Source organism: Xiphias gladius, chromosome 8 (assembly GCF_016859285.1).
Source record: "Xiphias gladius isolate SHS-SW01 ecotype Sanya breed wild chromosome 8, ASM1685928v1, whole genome shotgun sequence".
Lineage (NCBI taxonomy): Eukaryota > Metazoa > Chordata > Actinopteri > Istiophoriformes > Xiphiidae > Xiphias > Xiphias gladius.
Window position 1 is genome coordinate 19,680,958 of NC_053407.1, and position 18,467 is coordinate 19,699,424.

Genomic DNA, 18,467 nt, shown 5'->3' on the forward strand with positions numbered 1-18,467 from the left:
TCAATCAGGGCCCGCATACAAAGAGGGAACCTGGTGCAAAGAGCGTGAAACCTTGACCCTCAAATAATGGAAATACTCCACGGAAATTATAAAGAGTTTTCCAGGATTACTATAGCCCTGTTGTTTAAAGTCCTCCTCCACTCAAAAATGTGCTCTGCTTACTGTTAACTTACCTTGATGTTTTATCTTATACCAGTCACAAATTGTTATTCCAAGCGGAGTATTTTTATGCGCCTAAAAATGTTTGGAGGGGATCTTTAACTATATGGACATGCTGCGTGTGGAGCCATTGGGACAAACGTTTTCCTTTCTGGCGTTCAAACGTTCCGAGATGTCAATGCCTCACAGTGCTGTGGGCTACACTGAACACCTGAACCAAGTCAGTCGTGCAATAGTCTCTTTAAACCTTTACGGGAACTTTTAACCTCCTTCAGCCCATATCCGGTCCAGTGTCCCCCACCACAAGCTGTTCGAGACCGTAAAAGCGCGATAGATGGCCCGGGTGCTCTCATCATCACCGCGTCCCCGCAACGTTCGTGCGGCTCGTTACACCCCACTAATGGCCCGACTGTCTGACACCGAGCGGGCAGTGAACGCCTCTCCGAGCGGGACGGTGTGGTCGTGTCCGGGCGGAGGAGGAGGATGAGGAGGAGGAGGAGGAGGAGGGCGGAGGACTCAGCGCTCAGACTGGACACACAGCGGGTAAGTTTCACCTCGGATCGATCGCTTTATTATCCATGTTTGCTCGCGGGAAGAACCACGTTACCGACCTGGTGCCGACCCGTGGTGTATGTGCTGTGCTCAGTGGTGAGTTTAGGAATCATAATGTACTTTCTTCTTTTTTTCTTCCCCCCCACTTTATCTGTTATGTTCCTGCTGTAATACTTGAGCGGGACACGCAGTTTTCGCTGATATCTAGCCTTCATGTGGCTGAATGTAATAATGTACCTGCGGGCCTATTTTCTCCCGACTGAACGCTGGCCTTTTTTGTTTAAAGGTAACAGTGTGAAGTCCATCAAGTAAAACCGGATAAACGCAGATCAGACGGCAAATAAACTCGTAGCCTACTTGCAAATGATATTTCTTAAGATATTTTGCTACCACTTTCTGATAAATAACACTTTCACCCGGGTTATAAGCTGTAATTAATGGTGTCATTAATGGTTAATAAATTATTTGTTTCAGAGAACAGTTATAAGCTATTAATAAGAACGTGAAAGGAGTTGCCAGGTTGTATTAAATCCTCCTTCTGCATGACAATTGCTTTGTCTTTTTTCAGCAAGCTCTTTAATTCATTAAGAAGACCCCTTCAGTTGACCGTCCGACCAATTCCCTTTTGGTAAGTAGTCAATGTTGATAAGTTGATGTTGTTAAAGTTGGTGCTGAATGGATTTGGGTGGTCAAAAAGTCCATTTGAGTGGACTTTCCTGATGAATGTAAGAGTTTGCTCAAAGGGCAAAGGAAGTGGCGCGTTGGTGGAGGATTTTCCACGGCTTGGCGATCCAAAAATTGTTCTTATTAATTTCTTCAAACTGATCTATGAAGTCTCTGTTGAAGTATCAAAATTTCAAGCTCAAAAACTGCACAGAACTGAGGTCACCATGGGGGCCTAGGTTTGAGTCTGGGGACCTTTGCTGCATATCAGATCATCTCCTCTAAGTTCCTGTCACCTCTCTAATAAAGGCATTAAATGCCCCAGAGAAGTCGATTTTTTTGTGGACTTGATGAGTATAAGAGCTAGCTAAAAGGACTCAGCAAGTGTGCTGGAGGAGGATTTTGTACAACTTGGCAACCCGAAGTGGTTCTTATTAATTGCTTATATCTGATCTATAAAGCTTTAGTGGATCACTGATAACTATTAATAAAGCCATTTGTCACAGCTTATAAACCTTTAATGAAGGTTACCTCTTTAGAAAGTGGTACAAATACTTTTATTTCTGAACTTACACTTACAATAAAAGAGCTGCTGTCTGTAGTGTTAAAAATTTAAGTATCCACGCTCGGGATGATGCCCTTAAAAAGATACCGTTTGGTCTGCAGCACAACACCTCTGTGTTCTTTTGTTTCGGCCTCACAGTAGCATATTCGTTCAAAAACGTTTTCGTCAAGTGTTATGCCATGAAGTGGGTGACGACACCTCGGAGACCTTGGCCAGTCTTAGTCGTCATGCAGTTGGCTCAGCTTTGGCTGAACAATAGTACACTGTCATTGGCACACAGAAGGAGCTGTTTTCATTGCACAGCAATATCAGCCCCTTGTCAGTGTCTATTTATTGTGTCTCTATGTTGGATGAGTGCAGCTGTGTGAGGAGCTCCCTGGATGTCTGTCACTGTGTCCCACTGTGACAGACAGCCCTGCTCCATTGTTTTGTAAACACCAACCTCAGCTTGACCAACCTGATGCATCAGTTTTCAATTTCACCTTCCCATGTAGGAGTCTCCCTCAGTGCCGCTTTTTAACTCACCTGTCTGTTTTTTTTCGCCAGTTCATCTGTTAATCTAGTGGAATCAAGATGGAGTCTAACACACCGAGCAGCTCTCCAGACATCAGAATACAGAGGAGCTACATGCAGCAACACAGTCCCAGAGGCAGCCAGGACAACTTGTTTGGAGTGCGGGTGCAGGTTCAGGGGATCAAAGGGCAACCATATGTGGTTCTGAATAGTTCTGGCCAGGAGAGCCACAGGGATATCTCTGTCATCACTCACCAGACGGGTTACAAGCCGGGTATGGTGAGGAGGTCTGTGGATGAAAGACACGCTCCAGCTGAGACCCAGAGGACTGCAGCCTCCTCTGTTTTTCATTATCAGAAACACCCAGAGATTCTGAGACCTTATGACCCTGAAAGCAATAACCTAAACCTAGTCATTCCTTCGCAAACGGCCTCAGTCGCCCAACCTGGACTTCTTCCTGAGACAACCCAGACTGCTAACATGACCAAACCCAGGATCCCTCTGCCGGCTGAGGGCCCAGGGGGAGAGCAGGTGGAGTTGGCCCAGAATAAGGAAACCCCCTCAGGTGGAGACATCCTTGCAAGGTCCCCAAACTCAGTGGACACAGACTCCTTCTTATCTGTGGGGAGGCTAATAAACCAGTTCAACAGCAGCCAGCGGAGAGGAAGAGGCGGCCCAAGGAACAGGCTGAACCCTGAGCAGTGTCAAAGGTCACGCAGCGCGGACAGCCGTCGAACTTCAGACTCCTCTTCGTCCTCCTCTTCCTCCAGCAGACCCTCGTCTCTGAAGGGCGTCAGGGGGGAGACCCCAGGTGGGATATATCCTCCCGGGTCAGCCAGGGCTCGACTCCTTGGTGGAGAGGCCTCTCTGGCAAATACAAGGGAGGAGAACCAGCCCAGGACACTGCTCAAAGGACATCATGGAAAAGAGACGTTATCTCCACAGGCTGCAAAACTGCTTCACAAAACAGAGAAACCCTCTCTCTCCAGACCATGTAGTGACCAGACTGATCAATCTGACGAAAGAGATGCACAGGTAATGAGATTTGCTTTAGAGCACAGTTGTCCTTTTGAAGGTTGTATTTATCTGCTGTATGTTCTCTAACCAGGTCACTCCTGATCTCCTGAAAGGACAGCAAGAACTCTCAGCAGACCCAACTGAAGACACGACAAAACAAATACTGTTCACTTATCTCAAGGATGGGTAAGTTCCCTCAGCTTTCAGCAGTTTTACTTAAAGGAATAGCTCAACATTTTTGGAACTAGTGGTGATTTGCTTTCTTGCTGACAGTTATGTGAGAGCATTGATACCACTTTCGTGTTTGAGCTGCTTAGCTTAGCTTAGCGCAAAGGCAAGGCAACTTTATTTGTGTGGCACCTTCTAAACACAGAGGCAATTCAAAGTGCTTTACACGAGGCAAAGCAAGGCGTTAGTATAACAATAACATAATAAAAAGCTAAATGGAAAATAAATAAAATATAACCGATTAAAATAGAATGAAATTACATTTAAAGAAGACTGGAAATGGAGAACCAGATAAGCACGACTCTGTCCAGATGGTTACAAAATCAACCAAACAACACCTCTAATGTTGTTCTGTTCTATGTTCTGGACTAATTCTTGGCCCGGGTGCAGCTACTTCCTGTAGTCAAACAAACGAGATATGACCTGTTAACTAGTGAGCTTTATAGATGCTAGTAGATGGATTTTTCTGTTTCCCTGTGTTTTCAGACTTTTTCAGACTATGCTTTAAGCTAAACTAGCTAGCTGTTAGTTTTAGCTTGATATTTAGCATAAAAACAGGAGAGTGGTGTCAATCCTCTCATCTAACTCTTGACAAGAAGGAAAATAAGCACATTTCCCAAAATATCAAACTATTCCTTTGAAACAACTTAATAAATGAGTTTGCATTTCCACTTTCAGTGGAGGGATCCAATGGTGTGTAGTGCAGTCAAGATGAGCTATGTGTACTCAAACACACACCAGTCCGGAATGCAAAGAATGAACCTCGTTTCCACTGATAAATAACTTACTCACTAGTAAAGTTTTTAAGACTTATCAGTGCCTATTTTCAAATATGTGCTGAAGTTTAAAAAAAAAAAAAACTCTTCATACCTAAAACGGGTTGAGTTAAAGCTCTTACATGTTTTCCTCTCAGGATACCAAAAGTACAAACAAATTCACACCACTCAGAGTCCTGCCCCGCCCACGTATTTGTTGAGCTGGAAACTGACTAGATTTCATTTTATCATTACATCCCTGTAGATGTGTTTACGAGATATTTTTCTTGCTTCTCAGGACGACTGATGATGACTCCACCACTCAGAGGAAAGTCAACCTGCTGCTTGAAAGGATCAACAAGCTCAAGTGGCAGACAGCTGAGAATGTGGAGGAGGAGGAAAAAGTGAGTGTTGGGATGGGATGTTTGCCAGTGTTGATAGCTGGTCAGCATGACTTGATGTCTTTGTCTGACACCCCCAACCACACCTCGCTTCTCATGTAGGATTGTGCAGCAGAGGTGGAGCAGTTGCAGGAGAAACAGGCAGAGCTGGAGAAAGAAGCGTCTGTGTTAAAGCAAAAACTGGAAACTGAGATGAAGGTGCAGTGTGGTCCCATCCTGCTGATTCACCTCTAAACCAATCACTTCCTGTTCCTGTGACTGATGGTGTCCTTTTCTGTTGTTGTGTTGTGCAGAATGAAAAGACTCTAGCCAAGGCCTGTGAGAAGGCCAGGACAGAGAAGAAGAAACTTCAGGAAGAGTTGACCCACAGTCAGACAGAGCTCTGCAAACTCAGGGACAGACTGGCTGAAATCGAGGCAAAACTTCAGTCTACCAAACAGGAGTAAGGATTTGGCCCCTCAGTCATTCAGAAAATTTCAAAGTAAAGCTCTGTAAAATACTCACATCTTATCAGCTGAAAGGAGAATTGAGAAGATTTTTGTCTTATTTAAACTCTCCGCTGGCAGGAGATTCATGGTAACCATACAGACCTGAGATTGGTATCATTGTTCTCATCTAACTCTTGGCAAGAAAGCAAATAAGTGCACTCCCTCAAAAGCCGAACTATTCCTTTAAATGATTCTCGTAGGTGTCCGGTGCCACGGAAGAAAGAGTATGTTTTCCATGGACAGCAAATGAAACCGTTGCACAACATGCAGGACTAAACAGAATAACCACACACTTTAGCTCAACGCTGTGCTTGACTTTCGTTGAAGAAGCCTCTGCTCGTGCTCTTAGGTCATTCAAGTGAACTGTAATGTGTGATGTGATGAAGATCATTAGACCGTAAGCAGAGTCAAATACCACTTGGATTAAGTGTGCAGATATCCGTTTTTGTTATCTAGTCCTATACAGCACATCTAAAACTTTGGTAAGAACGCTTCTTTCGTATCTTTTGATACAAAATATTTAACCGAACTATGTCTGTCTTTCCTGCATATCTTCGTTTCTCGTGTGTTGTCAGGTTGAGTCAGATGAAGGCAGAGAGAGAAAGATCTAGGACGGAGATGAAAGACCTTCAGCAGCAGCTCTCTGAGATGCATGATGAGCTGGACCAAGCCAAGAAGGCAGAGGTGATAAATACGGAGAAAGAAGTCCTTCTACAGGTAAATGAAACCAGGTGTAGGAGATACACTTCACAAATCAACAGCAGCTGTAAAGCTTCTTCGCTGGACACAAGGCACTGACACTGTAATATGATGGATGTCTGTCAGGATATGGCGCAGCTGCGTGTGGACTTTCAGGAGATGCTACAGGTTAAGGAGGAGCAGGAGGAGGTGCTGCACCGCCGGGAAAGGGAGCTCAATGCCCTGAAGGGGGCGTTCAAAGAGGAGGTGGAGACTCATGACAAATACACGGCCGCTCTGAAGGATGAATATGAGCAGGAGCTTGAGAAGCTGCTCAGGGACTTAGAGCTGGCTAAGGAGGTAACAGGGAAGATGGGCATCTCTTTTGATTTCTCTTTATTTCGTAAGCCAAAATGTGGTTTATTTCTCATGGTCATCATTTATTACTCCATCCTGTCTTTAGAGCAATGCTCTGCTGGGTCAGGAGAGGGTTGAGGCAGAGGAGGAGAAAGGTGTAGCTAAGGTGCAGCTGAAGGAGCTGAGCCAGGAGAGAGATCAGCTGAGAGGAAAGGTGCAGGAGCTCAACAAGAAAGTGGATCAGCTGAACCAGGCAATCCAGGAGGCTAAAACCACAGAGAGACTGCTGGAGCAGAGAGCGAAGCAGCTGGAGGTATGGAGAAGGTGTGAGTGGGGGTGGAAGTATTTTGATGTTGAACAAATTTTTTACGGGAACATGTTTTATTTACTGGATTTTTCTAAAATCAAAGATTATCTAACTGATTTGATCTGTAATTTTTATGTATATTGCTGTTGTTCTTTGTCTTGCTCCTCAGAGGGAAAAGCAGCAGGTTGAGGAAACGCTAAAAGATGTGAGGAGGAATGAGGAGGAGATGTGTCAGTCTAACCAATCGCTGCTCACTCGGTTGGAGGACGTGCAGGTAAGGCCAGGTCGCTGTCAGCCTCAGAGGAGCCGCCTTGGGGCGTGGTGGTGGCCTAGTGATCCACGATGTTACCATGTAGCTACAATGTTCCCAGTGTGAGTCCCACCCAGTGCTTTGTTTTCATCTCCTTCTCTTTCCATGTTTCCTGTCTCAAAGAATGATTAAACAAAAGAGGAAGCAGCTTGAATGGCACTAAGCTCATGACTGATATCCTGACATGAGATGCTTTTTAGCAATGATTGGAGGCTCACAGTCTCCCCTTTCCACTGTTTTCTTTTGACAGAGTAAGCTGACTAAACTCAATCATGAGCACAGGGACCTGAAGGAGAAGCTCAAGGATGAGAGGAAACAAATAGAGGAGCTATGGAAGACAAAGACCGAACTGGAGGACGAGAGGAGGCTGCAGGACCGGGCTGTGGAGCAACTGCAGAGGAAGGTGAGTGGTGCACTGGGATTATTTATTAGGCCCAATGTGAAAATTCAACATTTTTTGGAGCCTAAGGAGACCTAAAAAATCTGTTATCTTAACCCTGAAGCCACACAAGAGATCGGCAGAGAAATCTGATATTTCTTGTACTTGCATAGTTTCTTTCATCCCCCTTTGTTCATATACCCAGAGACATTAACACATATCTGACTTTAAAAGCTTTTTGTTCGGTCTGGTCAGATGAATAGCATCATGGAGGAGTGCGAGGCGTCTACAGACATACTTCAGAACCAGGTCGATGAGGCCAGAGAAAAGAGTCAGAGGGAGTTGGCTGAGCTGCGGAGACAGCTGCAGGAAAAGGGAACCGAGCTGGAGAAATTCCGACAGGCAGCCAAAAAACTGCAGGAAGAGGTGTGGTACTCATTTTTTCTCTGATTCATCAGTTCGTGGGTTCAACTGTCTCGGTCACCAATAAAACAGAAAGTCAGCGACAGGATAAAAAGGAGTTATGTCCCTTTGTTTCAGGATTTTTCTCCTGAGAAGTTGCTATGAGGATCCTAAGAGAATTTTTCAAAAGCTTTGTGGGAGATTTAATAAAAACTTTCAGTGTTAGTCAGATGTGTTACCAGACTTGATTAAGTCTGTGTTTTCCTGATAATGTCTGATTGACTGCAGCCGCTGCCCAACACCAAACGCTGCACGTTACCTTATCTCATGGTGCGTGTTTACTCAGGGGTCTGTTCTGTGTTCAGCTCCTTCCTCTGGAGGAGGATCTGCAGCGGTGTCGCCGGGAGCAGCAGGAGGCCCAGCTGAGGGGCCGGCAGCTGGAGCAGAGGGTGGAGGAGCTGGAGGAGAGGAACGCAGCCGCGGTGGAAGAGAGAGAGCGACAGGTCAAACTCATGGAGGTAAATGTCTCTGGAACGTCCCCTCAGGAAACGCATCGAATGAAGACGTTGTCAGAACATAAACATGCATCCACTGACCTGGTTCTTCTTTGTCGCAGTGCAGAATGTAGAAAACACTTTTCATTTGGATTAACATAAATATGAATAAATTGTTGCTTTTGAGTGAAGACAGAAACAAAAAAGAATGAAAATATACTCACATGCTACATGTTTTATCATTCATTGGCATGAAAATATTTTGTCCACAAAATTGTCTGTAACACTTTACTTTAACTTGCCCTATTTAACATTTATAAGCAGTATGCAAGCATCTAATTATTGGTTTATAACACACTATAATGTAGTTGAGATAGCGGATATAAGGACATTTCTAAGTTTTTATTAATGCACAGTATTTGCCAACAATTATAAATTCTCCCATTAATAATATTTATAACTTTATTACAAGTATGCTTTACTATATTGTCATTCAAGCCTTTTTTAAACTTTGCAGCCAGTTTTGACAGGTTTTAATGAGGCCAGATGATTTTAAATATCTTTGAGCTCACAGCAGGTCAAATCCTCTGGCTGAAGTTTAGAGATTAAAATTCACCCAAAGCAGGTATTTAGGTAATTATTCCTGTCATAATAATATATACTGAAAATGTTTTACTAAAAAGCTGCCTTTTGACACTGATGACCAGGTGAACTTCTCAATTAGAAACTGTTCTCACTCTTATTAGGGCAGACAGTCCAGCACACTTTACTTTATCACATGTTTATCTTCTCAGGTGCCAGTATTTGCGCACACTGGTTCCTGTGAAATATAAGGGTCGCTGCAAGGAGCCATGGCAACAGCATCTCACAGCTCAGCACTGTTTGTCTTGCTAATGACAAAACATCACACAGTGACACCAGTGTGCTCACTGTTGACACTGCGTATCAACCGAGGAGGCTCGTGTTTACTGTCAAAAGTTATCAGACTTGTCTGGGTGTTCTCAGGAATCTCCTTTCGCTTTTTCCCACCCTTCCATTGTCCAACACTCACATCCTTTAATTATTATCCCCTTTTTTTAAATGATATTATCTTTGTCTTAACTGCATTTTTCCCACGGGCCCCCTCATATGTTATTTACCCAATAACCCTTTTCTCTGAGTCAGTTTTCTAACCACAGCCTCAGGGGATAGATTCCTCATGTTCTCTGTACTGGTCAATTTTGTTGTGTAGCTTAATATAAATTAACTTGATGATGGTCCGACACATTTTTCATGTTTTCCTCTCGACTCAGGGACGTATCACTCACCTAGCAGAAGATCTTAATGATGAGCGCTGCAGTGCCGACCGCCTGATGGAACGTTTAGACAAAACCAAAGAGCAGGCAGGTCTACTTCCTTCACTGTCTTTTCTTGTTTTTTTTCTGCACAAGGCTCTCATTTTGTATTTGCCGACATTCGTAAATTTCCCCGACTGTAAAGAGACAACCCATCAGTGATTGAATTATGCCCAGTCACAAGATTGAACCCCCATACCTACGTCTGTTTTTATCATAAACAGATGTCGGGCTGAGTACTCAGATTTCCCAGCAGAAACTGAAAGCTGCTTTTCAGACCAGCTAGTTTAACAAGTTTTGCTTCTGTGCCTTAACACTCACTTCGTAACTGCCCTGAAATATGACTGAATCCCTCTTACTTCACATACCCTGTGTTTCTTTATCCGATGCCGTCATAAGAGCCTCGCATCCACAGGGTGTCTGTAAAGTAGGCCACCATTCATTGGAGAAAAGTGGTGCAGACTAATTGACACAAAACACAGTTTTGGGTGCAGTGCAAAGACAAAAAGCAGCTAACAATTGTGAGCAGCTATTCACACTCCCTTCACTGGGCCTCTGGATGTTATTAGAGAGGAAAGAGCCTTTAGATCTGATGTGGCCACTCAGAACAGACGGCATTTCCTCAGGCTTTAGGAATTAAGCTGGACACTTTTCCTTTAACCCGAAAGTGCTCGTCAACATGTTCTGCCCTTTTTCATAACGTACAGCCGTGTTTTCAGTTAAAATGGAAGGGACTACATATGCACATGTTATGCAATGACTGAAACTGTGTTTCTCTCTCCGTGGGTTGTGTGTGTGACAGATGGATCAGATGAGGAACGAGCTGATGCAGGAGAGAGCAGTCAGACAGGACCTGGAGTGTGACAAGACGAGCCTGGAGAGACAGGTACTGACCCCTGACCCCCTCACTCTGGCAATGCTGGATAACAAACCAGGGTTGAGTCATTTTTCAGAGACTATCCTCGATCAGAGATGTGGGTTATTGTCTCCATACCATATCTGACCACCCGTTATCATGTGACTGTGTAGTCCGCCTAAAAATGTGACGTATATACTTTTAACAATTTTCCTATATTGACAGTATGCACTTTTTAATACTTATTTAATTTTTTATCTTCGAAATGTTATCCTTTATATCTCTTTTTTTAATTAATACATTTTTACTCTAAATCTTTAGTCTTGAATCGTGATAACTACTGAATTATCTCTATGAAAACCGGGCAAACTCAATCTGCTGATGAAGACCGTGGGATGTGGCTGAAAGCTCAGAACAGTTTCCAGAAAGTGGACCTTGTGCCAAGACTTTTTTATCAAGTGGTTGATAATGAAATGTCAAGCTCACCAGAGTTAAAATGGTTTTATGTAGGGGGTTAGCTCTGTTGAAGGATAAAAATAAAATAATGACTCATTAAAAAGAAATTTAAATTGATTTTCTAAATATATTTTGTGACCGCTGACACCATCTGCCACTCAGCAAACTCACAGTACCTGTCATCACATCTGTAGGACATTTAACTCTACAGATAATTCAGCATTATTACTCTGCTGACATTGAAGTACGAGTGTAAACCCACTTAAAGATGTCCTGTGGGGTTTTCTCGAACGCAAAAACCAAAATGCATCGTGTGAATTCCGTCGTCATGAAACATTTGCAAAGCCAATTATCTGGAAAATTTTGAAATAACTTGATGTGGTGACTGTGTATCGCATCATCCGCGCGCTCTACCGCAAGAAAAACAAAAATGAGACTCATTTGTAAAAAACACACATTATGTTGCACCATGGCGCTACTAGGGGGTCAAACGTTCCACGGGATACCTTAATTTTTGCCTCATTTATGTCACTCTTCCATTTGATTTCCTCTGTCAGAATAAAGACCTGAAGAGCAGAGTGACTCATCTGGAAGGATCACAGAGGACCAACCAGGATTCACTGGTCTCCAAACTTAACAGCCGCATCCAGGAACTGGAGGAAAGGTTGCAAGGAGAAGAACGGTAAGCATCCACATCCGCATCCGCGTTCACATTAATATTAGTTACAGACATAAGTGTATACAGAATTTGTGTTTACCAGCTTAGGCTAACAATTAGAAGACACTTTGGATAATAGTTCCATTAGACACTTGATGGTAGCTCTTGGAGCGATGAACCCACTCATATCACTTTCTCTGTGGTTGTAAGAGCGAGAGTATCTCTGGGCCGAACACACAGGGAAGGTGTTGAGTTACAGGAAGCTGCAGCAGCGACGTGATCTCTTGGTGCTTTTGCCCTCAGAGACAACAACAGCCTGCAACAAGCAAACCGCAAGCTGGAGCGCAAAGCGAAGGAGATGAAGATGCAGGCGGATGAGGAGCACATCAACCTGCTGAACCAGAGAGATCAGGTAGACGCATATTTAAGCATTAAGAAAGAAGTTAAGTAGTCAGAAGCAGCAGGGCTTGACTCGTGATTCAATGTCTCACTTTTGGGAACTCTGCAGCTGACTCAGAGGCTGAAGACGGCAAAGAGGCAGATGGATGAGGCGGAGGAGGAGATCGAGCGTCTGGAACACAGCAAAAAAAAACTGCAGAGAGAACTGGATGAGCAGATCGAGGCCAACGAGCAGCTTCATGGTCAACTGAGCACACTGCGGAATGAGATGAGGTGACCACTCACCTTCTGCCACTGGGTTTCTGGGTTTGATATACTGTTACATTAAATCATGTTCTTTAACTCTGGCAGTTTTATGTTTTTGCATCAACAGGCGTAAGAAGAAATCACCTCCTACCATTAAGGATGATGTGAACGACGTGGACGACTTTGGCTCTGACTGACTGACTGAGGAATCACTGATTTAATAATTCTGCATATTAACAACTCAGGTGTGATCTCATAAGGTTTCCAGTTGAGAGCAGCATGGCAGCTTGTCGAGGCTGACCTCTTGTGGTAACATGTATAACTACAATATCTTAAAAAACTTGTGTTTTACAATGTGACAAATTCCAACCTATTTACTGAAATTGATTTTTTGTTTTGTTTCCTAAGTTATTCAATTGCTGTATGAGTTAACATGGTGCAAACTGCAAATCTTAAACTGAATGATTAAATGTATTAAAATGCTTTCCCAGCGTTCACTCATGTTTATACACCTCCAGAATCTCTTAAAACTGAAATCGATCCAGCTGTATGATGATTCCGTAAATCTGAGAGTTTGTCTGTGGCTACACACATAAATAAAGAATACCAGATCAGATTTTGATTTATAGTTAAAGGAAATGCAAGCGAAAACACACCTTTCAATCACCTGGCCTCGGCTGTGAGCTTTTGCGTGTTGGGCTGAGGCTGACGAGAAGAGCGCGACGGTTGTACACGTGGATCAATGGTCTGTGCTGAATGGCTGTGGTCGGGGTAGAGGTGGGGATTTGACATGAGAGGTTCACACTGCTGGACATCTGGCAGCTTTAACAGCATTTTGCACAGTGATACATGGAAATACAGCACAAGAGAAGCATGAGGCAACACTGTGCTCTCAAACATGGAATACTCAAGGAATTCCTGGCAGAATTCCTCGGGACGTTTGTCTTGGTTGTAAGTAACCCCTTGCTTGGTAAAATTGTTTTTCAGATGAGCTTTGGACTGAGCAATAGTGCAGAATACTTCAGTGTAGTGCAATATATAAAATGTATTTGCCTTCTGACAGATTTTGAAGTTGAGCTTCTCTTTCTTAAGTTTTCAAGTCTGAGATGTTGTTTATATGTTAATTTTCAGTTTTTTGTTGAGGTCCAGACCACTCAAGCGGATCTTCAGGAATGTTAATGACTTTCCTTTAAAAAGAGGTTTAATTCCCTTGAACAGATGTTGGTATAAATCTGTTGTTGCTGTTGTTGTCTTCCTCCCTGTTGGTCAGTTGTTCGGCTGTGGCTCAGTCGCTCAAACCGTGCTCAGTCGAAACACCCTGGGTGAGCCTCTCACTGTCCACATCGGCTTCTCCGTAGGACTGATGATGGCGGCGTATGTGGCTGGTGGAGTGTCAGGTAAATATGACTTCATGAATGCACCTGTTTATCTCCACTAAAGTAGAACTGATCTCATATGAGCCACGACACCCCACTAACAGTGTTTGACATGACATACTTTGAATTTAAAGCATGTACAAAACGATTTAGTAAATAATTGTTGATGGACGTTGCTGAGATCAATTTCCCACTCTGCTGATATTGGCGTCCTGTCAGATCAACTGGAAAACGTCATCAGTTTTAATAATATAGTTGTGAACAGTTGCAAATTCAGCTTCTTTGCCGCTGTATAATCTCCTGTTCAGCACCACAGACTCTATGATGCATTAAAATAATTCATGGTTAATACAAACAGCCTGTGCCAGAGCATATAAAACAGTCTGGCACAGGTTCCTTGCATGTGTTGTAATCAAAGCATTGTTACTCATGTGGCTCGCAGCTTGTAATAACATAACTTTATGGCTTCCTGCTCAGCCATGTGTCATCTCCCCAGCTCCGGTCTCAGCAGGAATGTGCCAGCTCTCCGTCCAGATTCAGTGAATGTGTACTGACCATTGATTTGTTAGTGCTAGTGCACACCCTCTCCAGGGTCATACATAACCCTCGGCACTAAATGTCCTGCAAACTCCATTGATCATAGGCTACGTTCATCAGCGAACGGGGAACAGAGACCAGACTCAGTCCAAACGAGATTGCTTGCCTCCTCTGAGCAGCAGCTCCCTCCAGGTCTACATCAAAAGGACCAATTGTATTTCATAAAGGCAGATCAAAAGATTTTTAATATGTTTTTAAAAACTAAAAGCTTGAAGGATGTGAGCACAGCTTGATTAAAAAGGGAACAGAATAATGCTGACTTTTGTGTTTTGACTCACAGGATGAATTTCTAATATGTGACCATTATTCTGCCTCTTTGCTCTTGAACATACATAACAAAGCCCAGCACCGCCCTGGGGGCTGCCCCCCCCTTCTGCTGCCTCTTGTAAAGGTGACGGCCTCGCTAATGATGGAGAGGCTATCATGCCAGCCACCCCCAACCACTGCACCCCTCTTTCACTCTGTGCTTTGTCCTCCGTCCCAGGGGGCCATGTGAACCCTGCTGTGTCCCTGGCCATGGTGATTCTGGGCAAGCTGAAGATTTGGAAGTTTCCCTTCTATGTCATCGCTCAGTTTCTTGGTGCTTTTGCTGGAGCTGCTGCAGTCTTTGGATTATACTATGGTGAGTACACCTGAACTTTACTCTCTTACACATCCTTATTAAACCAGCCCTAAGAAACCCAACTGTCAACCCAACCCAATCTGTCATTATTGAGCTCTCACAGTAAAAAATATTTCAGCCACACGTCCATCAATATGAGATAGCTCCTGGATGAAAGCAACCATTGTGCACAGTTCCGACTGTCTGTTTGTCCTCCGCACAGATGCTTTCATGGACTTCACCAGCGGGATTCTGTCCGTGACGGGAATCAATGCAACAGGTCACATTTTTGCTTCCTACCCCGCGAGACACCTGTCAGCCCTTGGCGGCTTCATTGATCAGGTGAGCTCTGGTTGCTGTGACCCAATGACCTCACCTCTATTAGGGACTGCCGCTCCCGTTCAGGCTCTAAATACCGCAAAGTCTGGAAAACATGGCTAATGCGAAATTGATTGCCCCAGTTAGTCTGAGAACACCCCCTCTTTTGCTTGGTTTTGGGCCTAATGAACCATTTCCTGCCATTCACCGGGAGGTCAAATCTATACTTAACACGATCCAAAAATAACACGTCTACCAGCTTAAAACTTTTGAAAACCGCATCAGGTGAATCAGATCAGTTGAATTAGTCTGATTGTGCTTATGTTAATGTTTTCTTTGTTAGTTCTGTGTAACAGTGGTGCTCGGAGGTGAGGAACCATTTGCGATCCCTAAATACTTTTTGCTTAAATAATTAACCGCACTTAAAACCTAGATTTGAACCATTAGGATAAGGAATGACAGACCAAAATGCTAACCAATAAAGCCTGACAACTGTACCAACTACACATTTTATTTATCTATTTTCATTTATTTGTTTGCACATTAAAAATATAGTTATCATAAAAGATACAATATTTAAACGTTCAGAAAAAAACGGAAGCACTTTTACATGCATGAAAGTAAACTACACAAAAGCTTGTGCAGGGGAGGTAGGGAGCTAAAAGCTTCTCCTCTCCTAAAAAACTCAGGGCAAGATAAACAGGATAACATAAAATAAAATAATGAGGAAAAAGAAAATCAATCAACACTGTAATTGGGAAGTTACCAGTGTTTGTTATGATGCTGTTTTTTAAAAGTATTGTGTTTGTCCTGTAAACTACAGTATATCAACAAAGTGATGCTGTGCTCCTTCAGGTGGTGGGGACGGGCATGTTGGTCCTGTGTATCCTTGCAATCATCGATGGCGGAAACATTGGAGCTCCTAAGGGCGTGGAGCCGCTGGCCATCGGGCTGATCATCATGGCAATCGGCGTGTCCATGGGACTGAACTGTGGCTACCCCCTGAACCCCGCCAGAGACCTGGGACCCCGACTGTTCACGGCTGTAGCAGGGTGGGGGATGGAGGTTTTTAGGTAACGGTACAACAGAGGAAGACAGATTAGGGTTGTGTTTTTAATAGATCAGAATTCCCCCCCCAAAGTGCCTTATATTAAGCTGTGTGATTTCTCCCGTATACCTGGGCTGGATCAAATACAGGGAAACGTAACATGAATGGGTCTTCAGGCAACAATTAGTTTGGCCCTTAGAGAATGGACTAGCCCAAATACGCCATCTGTGCCTCTGTGCCAGTTGCTTGAGTGAGTGCCAGAGCTGTGTTCAATTCTTTCTTCTTTTTTCTTTGTATACGTCGGTGTTTGCAGCACCGCGGACTACTGGTGGTGGATCCCCGTGGCGGGGCCCATGGTGGGGGGGGTTGTCGCAGCCGTCGTCTACTACCTGCTCATCGAGCTGCACCACCACCACAACGAGCCTGAGACGCCCCATGAGGAGGACGAGGAGGAGGAGGAAGACGAGGAGGACGAGGACAGCAGTCTGAAGGACAAATATGAGATGATCACCATGAGCTAAAAAAAAAAAAAGACATTAACCTCCAGGACTGACTGGTCAGATTCAGCTGTTTTGCTGTCAATCAGACGACAAGCACCCGGCACAGCGGCGGGCTTCCTCTGTCAGTCTGCTCTCTGTGGTAAACCCTTTAATAGCAGGATAGGCTGTAGTAACACTTCTGATTGACTTTATGCTCTGCAGGGACAAGCTTTTCCAGCTCAGTGGCGGCACCGTTAAAACCTTCACGGGTCAAAACACAAAGTAAAATAAATTAGGAAACGTTTTAGACTAAAAAACTGCAGCTAGTTGCACGGCGCTGATACTGGTTTCCAAACCAATGCTGGACTGTCTCCTCCTCAATGTAACTTTTTATGTTTTATGTCTCACAAACACATGAAAATCTCAGTCCTGCTCCACATTGTTATGACTTTTCATAAATGTGTTGTAAATACTGTATTGTAAATATTACCCTTCATTTGAATATACTCACTTGGAAACAACTCACACTGGAATAATAGTTTAACCTGCATGCCAGTTTCCTTTTAGGTTTGCTCCCATTTTCTTTAGTGGTTTTGATAGTTTATCTGTATATTCACTTACATTTTTTTTTTTTTTGTTCTAACTGGTTTTTATTTTTCTTCTTTTGCATACCAGGAGGAATCCTCCCTCCTGTTCAATATTATTATTTGTATTTTACTCAGTGTTGTTTTGTCTACATTAAAGTTTCTACAAACATCACTTTCCTAAGAGATATTTCACTTCAGGGACAGAGTTCACTTCAGCAGTGATTGATCTATTTTCATTATGCATCAGTGAGTATTTCACTTCTCACTGAAAACTGCAGTTAAGCTGAGTGAGTTTGTTGATGTAATTTTCCTCCCAGCATTTACACCATTAGTCTCATATATCGTCATACATCCCAGGCTGTAGCAGCCTATGTGATAAAGTGAAAGAAGACAGTCAGAGCAACATGAATCTTTTCGGTAAACCTCACCAGCAGACAAGTAGTTTCATTAGACTCAGACGGAGCACCGTCAGCAATAATTGGACTGACATAAGAGATGGATTATTTATGTTTAGATGAAACGATTGCAGGGGATGATTATGCCTCACGGTGTCAGCTCAGAGCGCTACGCTGAAGAAATATCCCCTGTATGAGCGGATCACTCTACGTAATGTCCCGGTGCGTATCATAGCTGGTCTGAGTCAAAGCTGGCTATCTGATTTTAACTCTACCGGGAACCTCAGCTACTGACTCCACTGTCGGAGAGTTGAGAGTTGCGGTTAGTGTACATAGCAAATGAAAGTCTAATTGTAGGAGAGCCTTCCTGTCATCCTGCAAAGACTCTTCACTGCTCTGGTCAGTGATGGGAAGAAGTATTCGTAACCTTCACCTGAGAAAAAATATGAATACCTGAGTGGAAATTTAGTCTGTCGCAAGTAAAAGTCGTAAAGTCAAACTTTTACTCGAAGATCCCCTCCAGAATCCACAAAAATGTTCAATTACCTGGCTATAAAAAATTCCTAAAAGCACATCCGCTCCTTCTCCCCAATTGAAAAATCCACAATTTAGGAACATGTAATTAAATTGTTTAATTAAATTTTGTGTATAAAATCTTAATCTACAAAGTAACTAGTAAGTACATCTGTCAGATTTATGAAGTGGAGAACAATATGTCCCTCTGAAATGTAGTGGAGTGGACGTATAGAGTTGCATTGAATGGAAATATTCAAGTAGAGATTAAGTACCTCATGACTGTAGTTGAGTAAATGTACTTTACTTTCCACCGCTGGGTTTTGCCTCAGTATT

At 43.4% G+C, this 18,467-nt stretch overlaps 2 protein-coding genes across 5 annotated transcripts; both read left to right on the forward strand.

Moving 5' to 3' along the window:
* Positions 1-655: 655 nt before the first annotated feature.
* On the forward strand, positions 656-12,788 carry LOC120793750 (cingulin-like protein 1). 3 transcript variants are annotated; one of them, XM_040134084.1, is made up of 20 exons: positions 656-702; positions 1,280-1,339; positions 2,486-3,487; positions 3,561-3,655; positions 4,751-4,856; positions 4,956-5,051; positions 5,147-5,295; positions 5,917-6,058; positions 6,167-6,379; positions 6,483-6,689; positions 6,853-6,957; positions 7,244-7,396; positions 7,628-7,798; positions 8,140-8,292; positions 9,561-9,650; positions 10,405-10,488; positions 11,472-11,596; positions 11,876-11,984; positions 12,081-12,244; positions 12,345-12,788. In XM_040134084.1, the coding sequence occupies exons 3-20, from the start codon at positions 2,513-2,515 to the stop codon at positions 12,412-12,414; spliced, it is 3,207 nt and encodes a 1,068-aa protein (XP_039990018.1). In that variant the 5' UTR covers positions 656-702; positions 1,280-1,339; positions 2,486-2,512; the 3' UTR covers positions 12,415-12,788. The 3 variants fall into 3 exon arrangements, with proteins under 3 accessions (XP_039990018.1, XP_039990016.1, XP_039990019.1); XM_040134082.1 differs by having other exon boundaries at positions 681-807; XM_040134085.1 differs by lacking the exon at positions 1,280-1,339 and having other exon boundaries at positions 681-807.
* A 119-nt stretch (positions 12,789-12,907) lies between these two features.
* On the forward strand, positions 12,908-17,274 carry LOC120793234 (aquaporin-9-like). Of its 2 annotated transcripts, XM_040133116.1 has the most exons (6): positions 12,908-13,168; positions 13,488-13,614; positions 14,675-14,812; positions 15,015-15,133; positions 15,965-16,182; positions 16,471-17,274. In XM_040133116.1, exons 1-6 carry the CDS (start codon positions 13,067-13,069, stop codon positions 16,676-16,678), a joined length of 912 nt encoding a protein of 303 aa, XP_039989050.1. In that variant the 5' UTR covers positions 12,908-13,066; the 3' UTR covers positions 16,679-17,274. The 2 variants fall into 2 exon arrangements, with proteins under 2 accessions (XP_039989050.1, XP_039989049.1); XM_040133115.1 differs by having other exon boundaries at positions 13,091-13,614.
* The last annotated feature ends 1,193 nt before the right edge of the window (positions 17,275-18,467 follow it).

Bases quoted from the DNA above. Each gene is read 5' to 3' on its own strand.
- LOC120793750 (XM_040134084.1), top strand. From the start codon at position 2,513: ATGGAGTCTAACACACCGAGCAGCTCTCCAGACATCAGAATACAGAGG. The intron at 3,488-3,560 runs GTAATGAGATTT...TTCTCTAACCAG, and splicing joins CTGACGAAAGAGATGCACAG to GTCACTCCTGATCTCCTGAA. The intron at 3,656-4,750 runs GTAAGTTCCCTC...CTTGCTTCTCAG, and splicing joins TTCACTTATCTCAAGGATGG to GACGACTGATGATGACTCCA.
- LOC120793234 (XM_040133115.1), top strand. From the start codon at position 13,335: ATGTTAATTTTCAGTTTTTTGTTGAGGTCCAGACCACTCAAGCGGATC. The intron at 14,813-15,014 runs GTGAGTACACCT...TCCTCCGCACAG, and splicing joins AGTCTTTGGATTATACTATG to ATGCTTTCATGGACTTCACC. The intron at 16,183-16,470 runs GTAACGGTACAA...CGGTGTTTGCAG, and splicing joins TGGGGGATGGAGGTTTTTAG to CACCGCGGACTACTGGTGGT.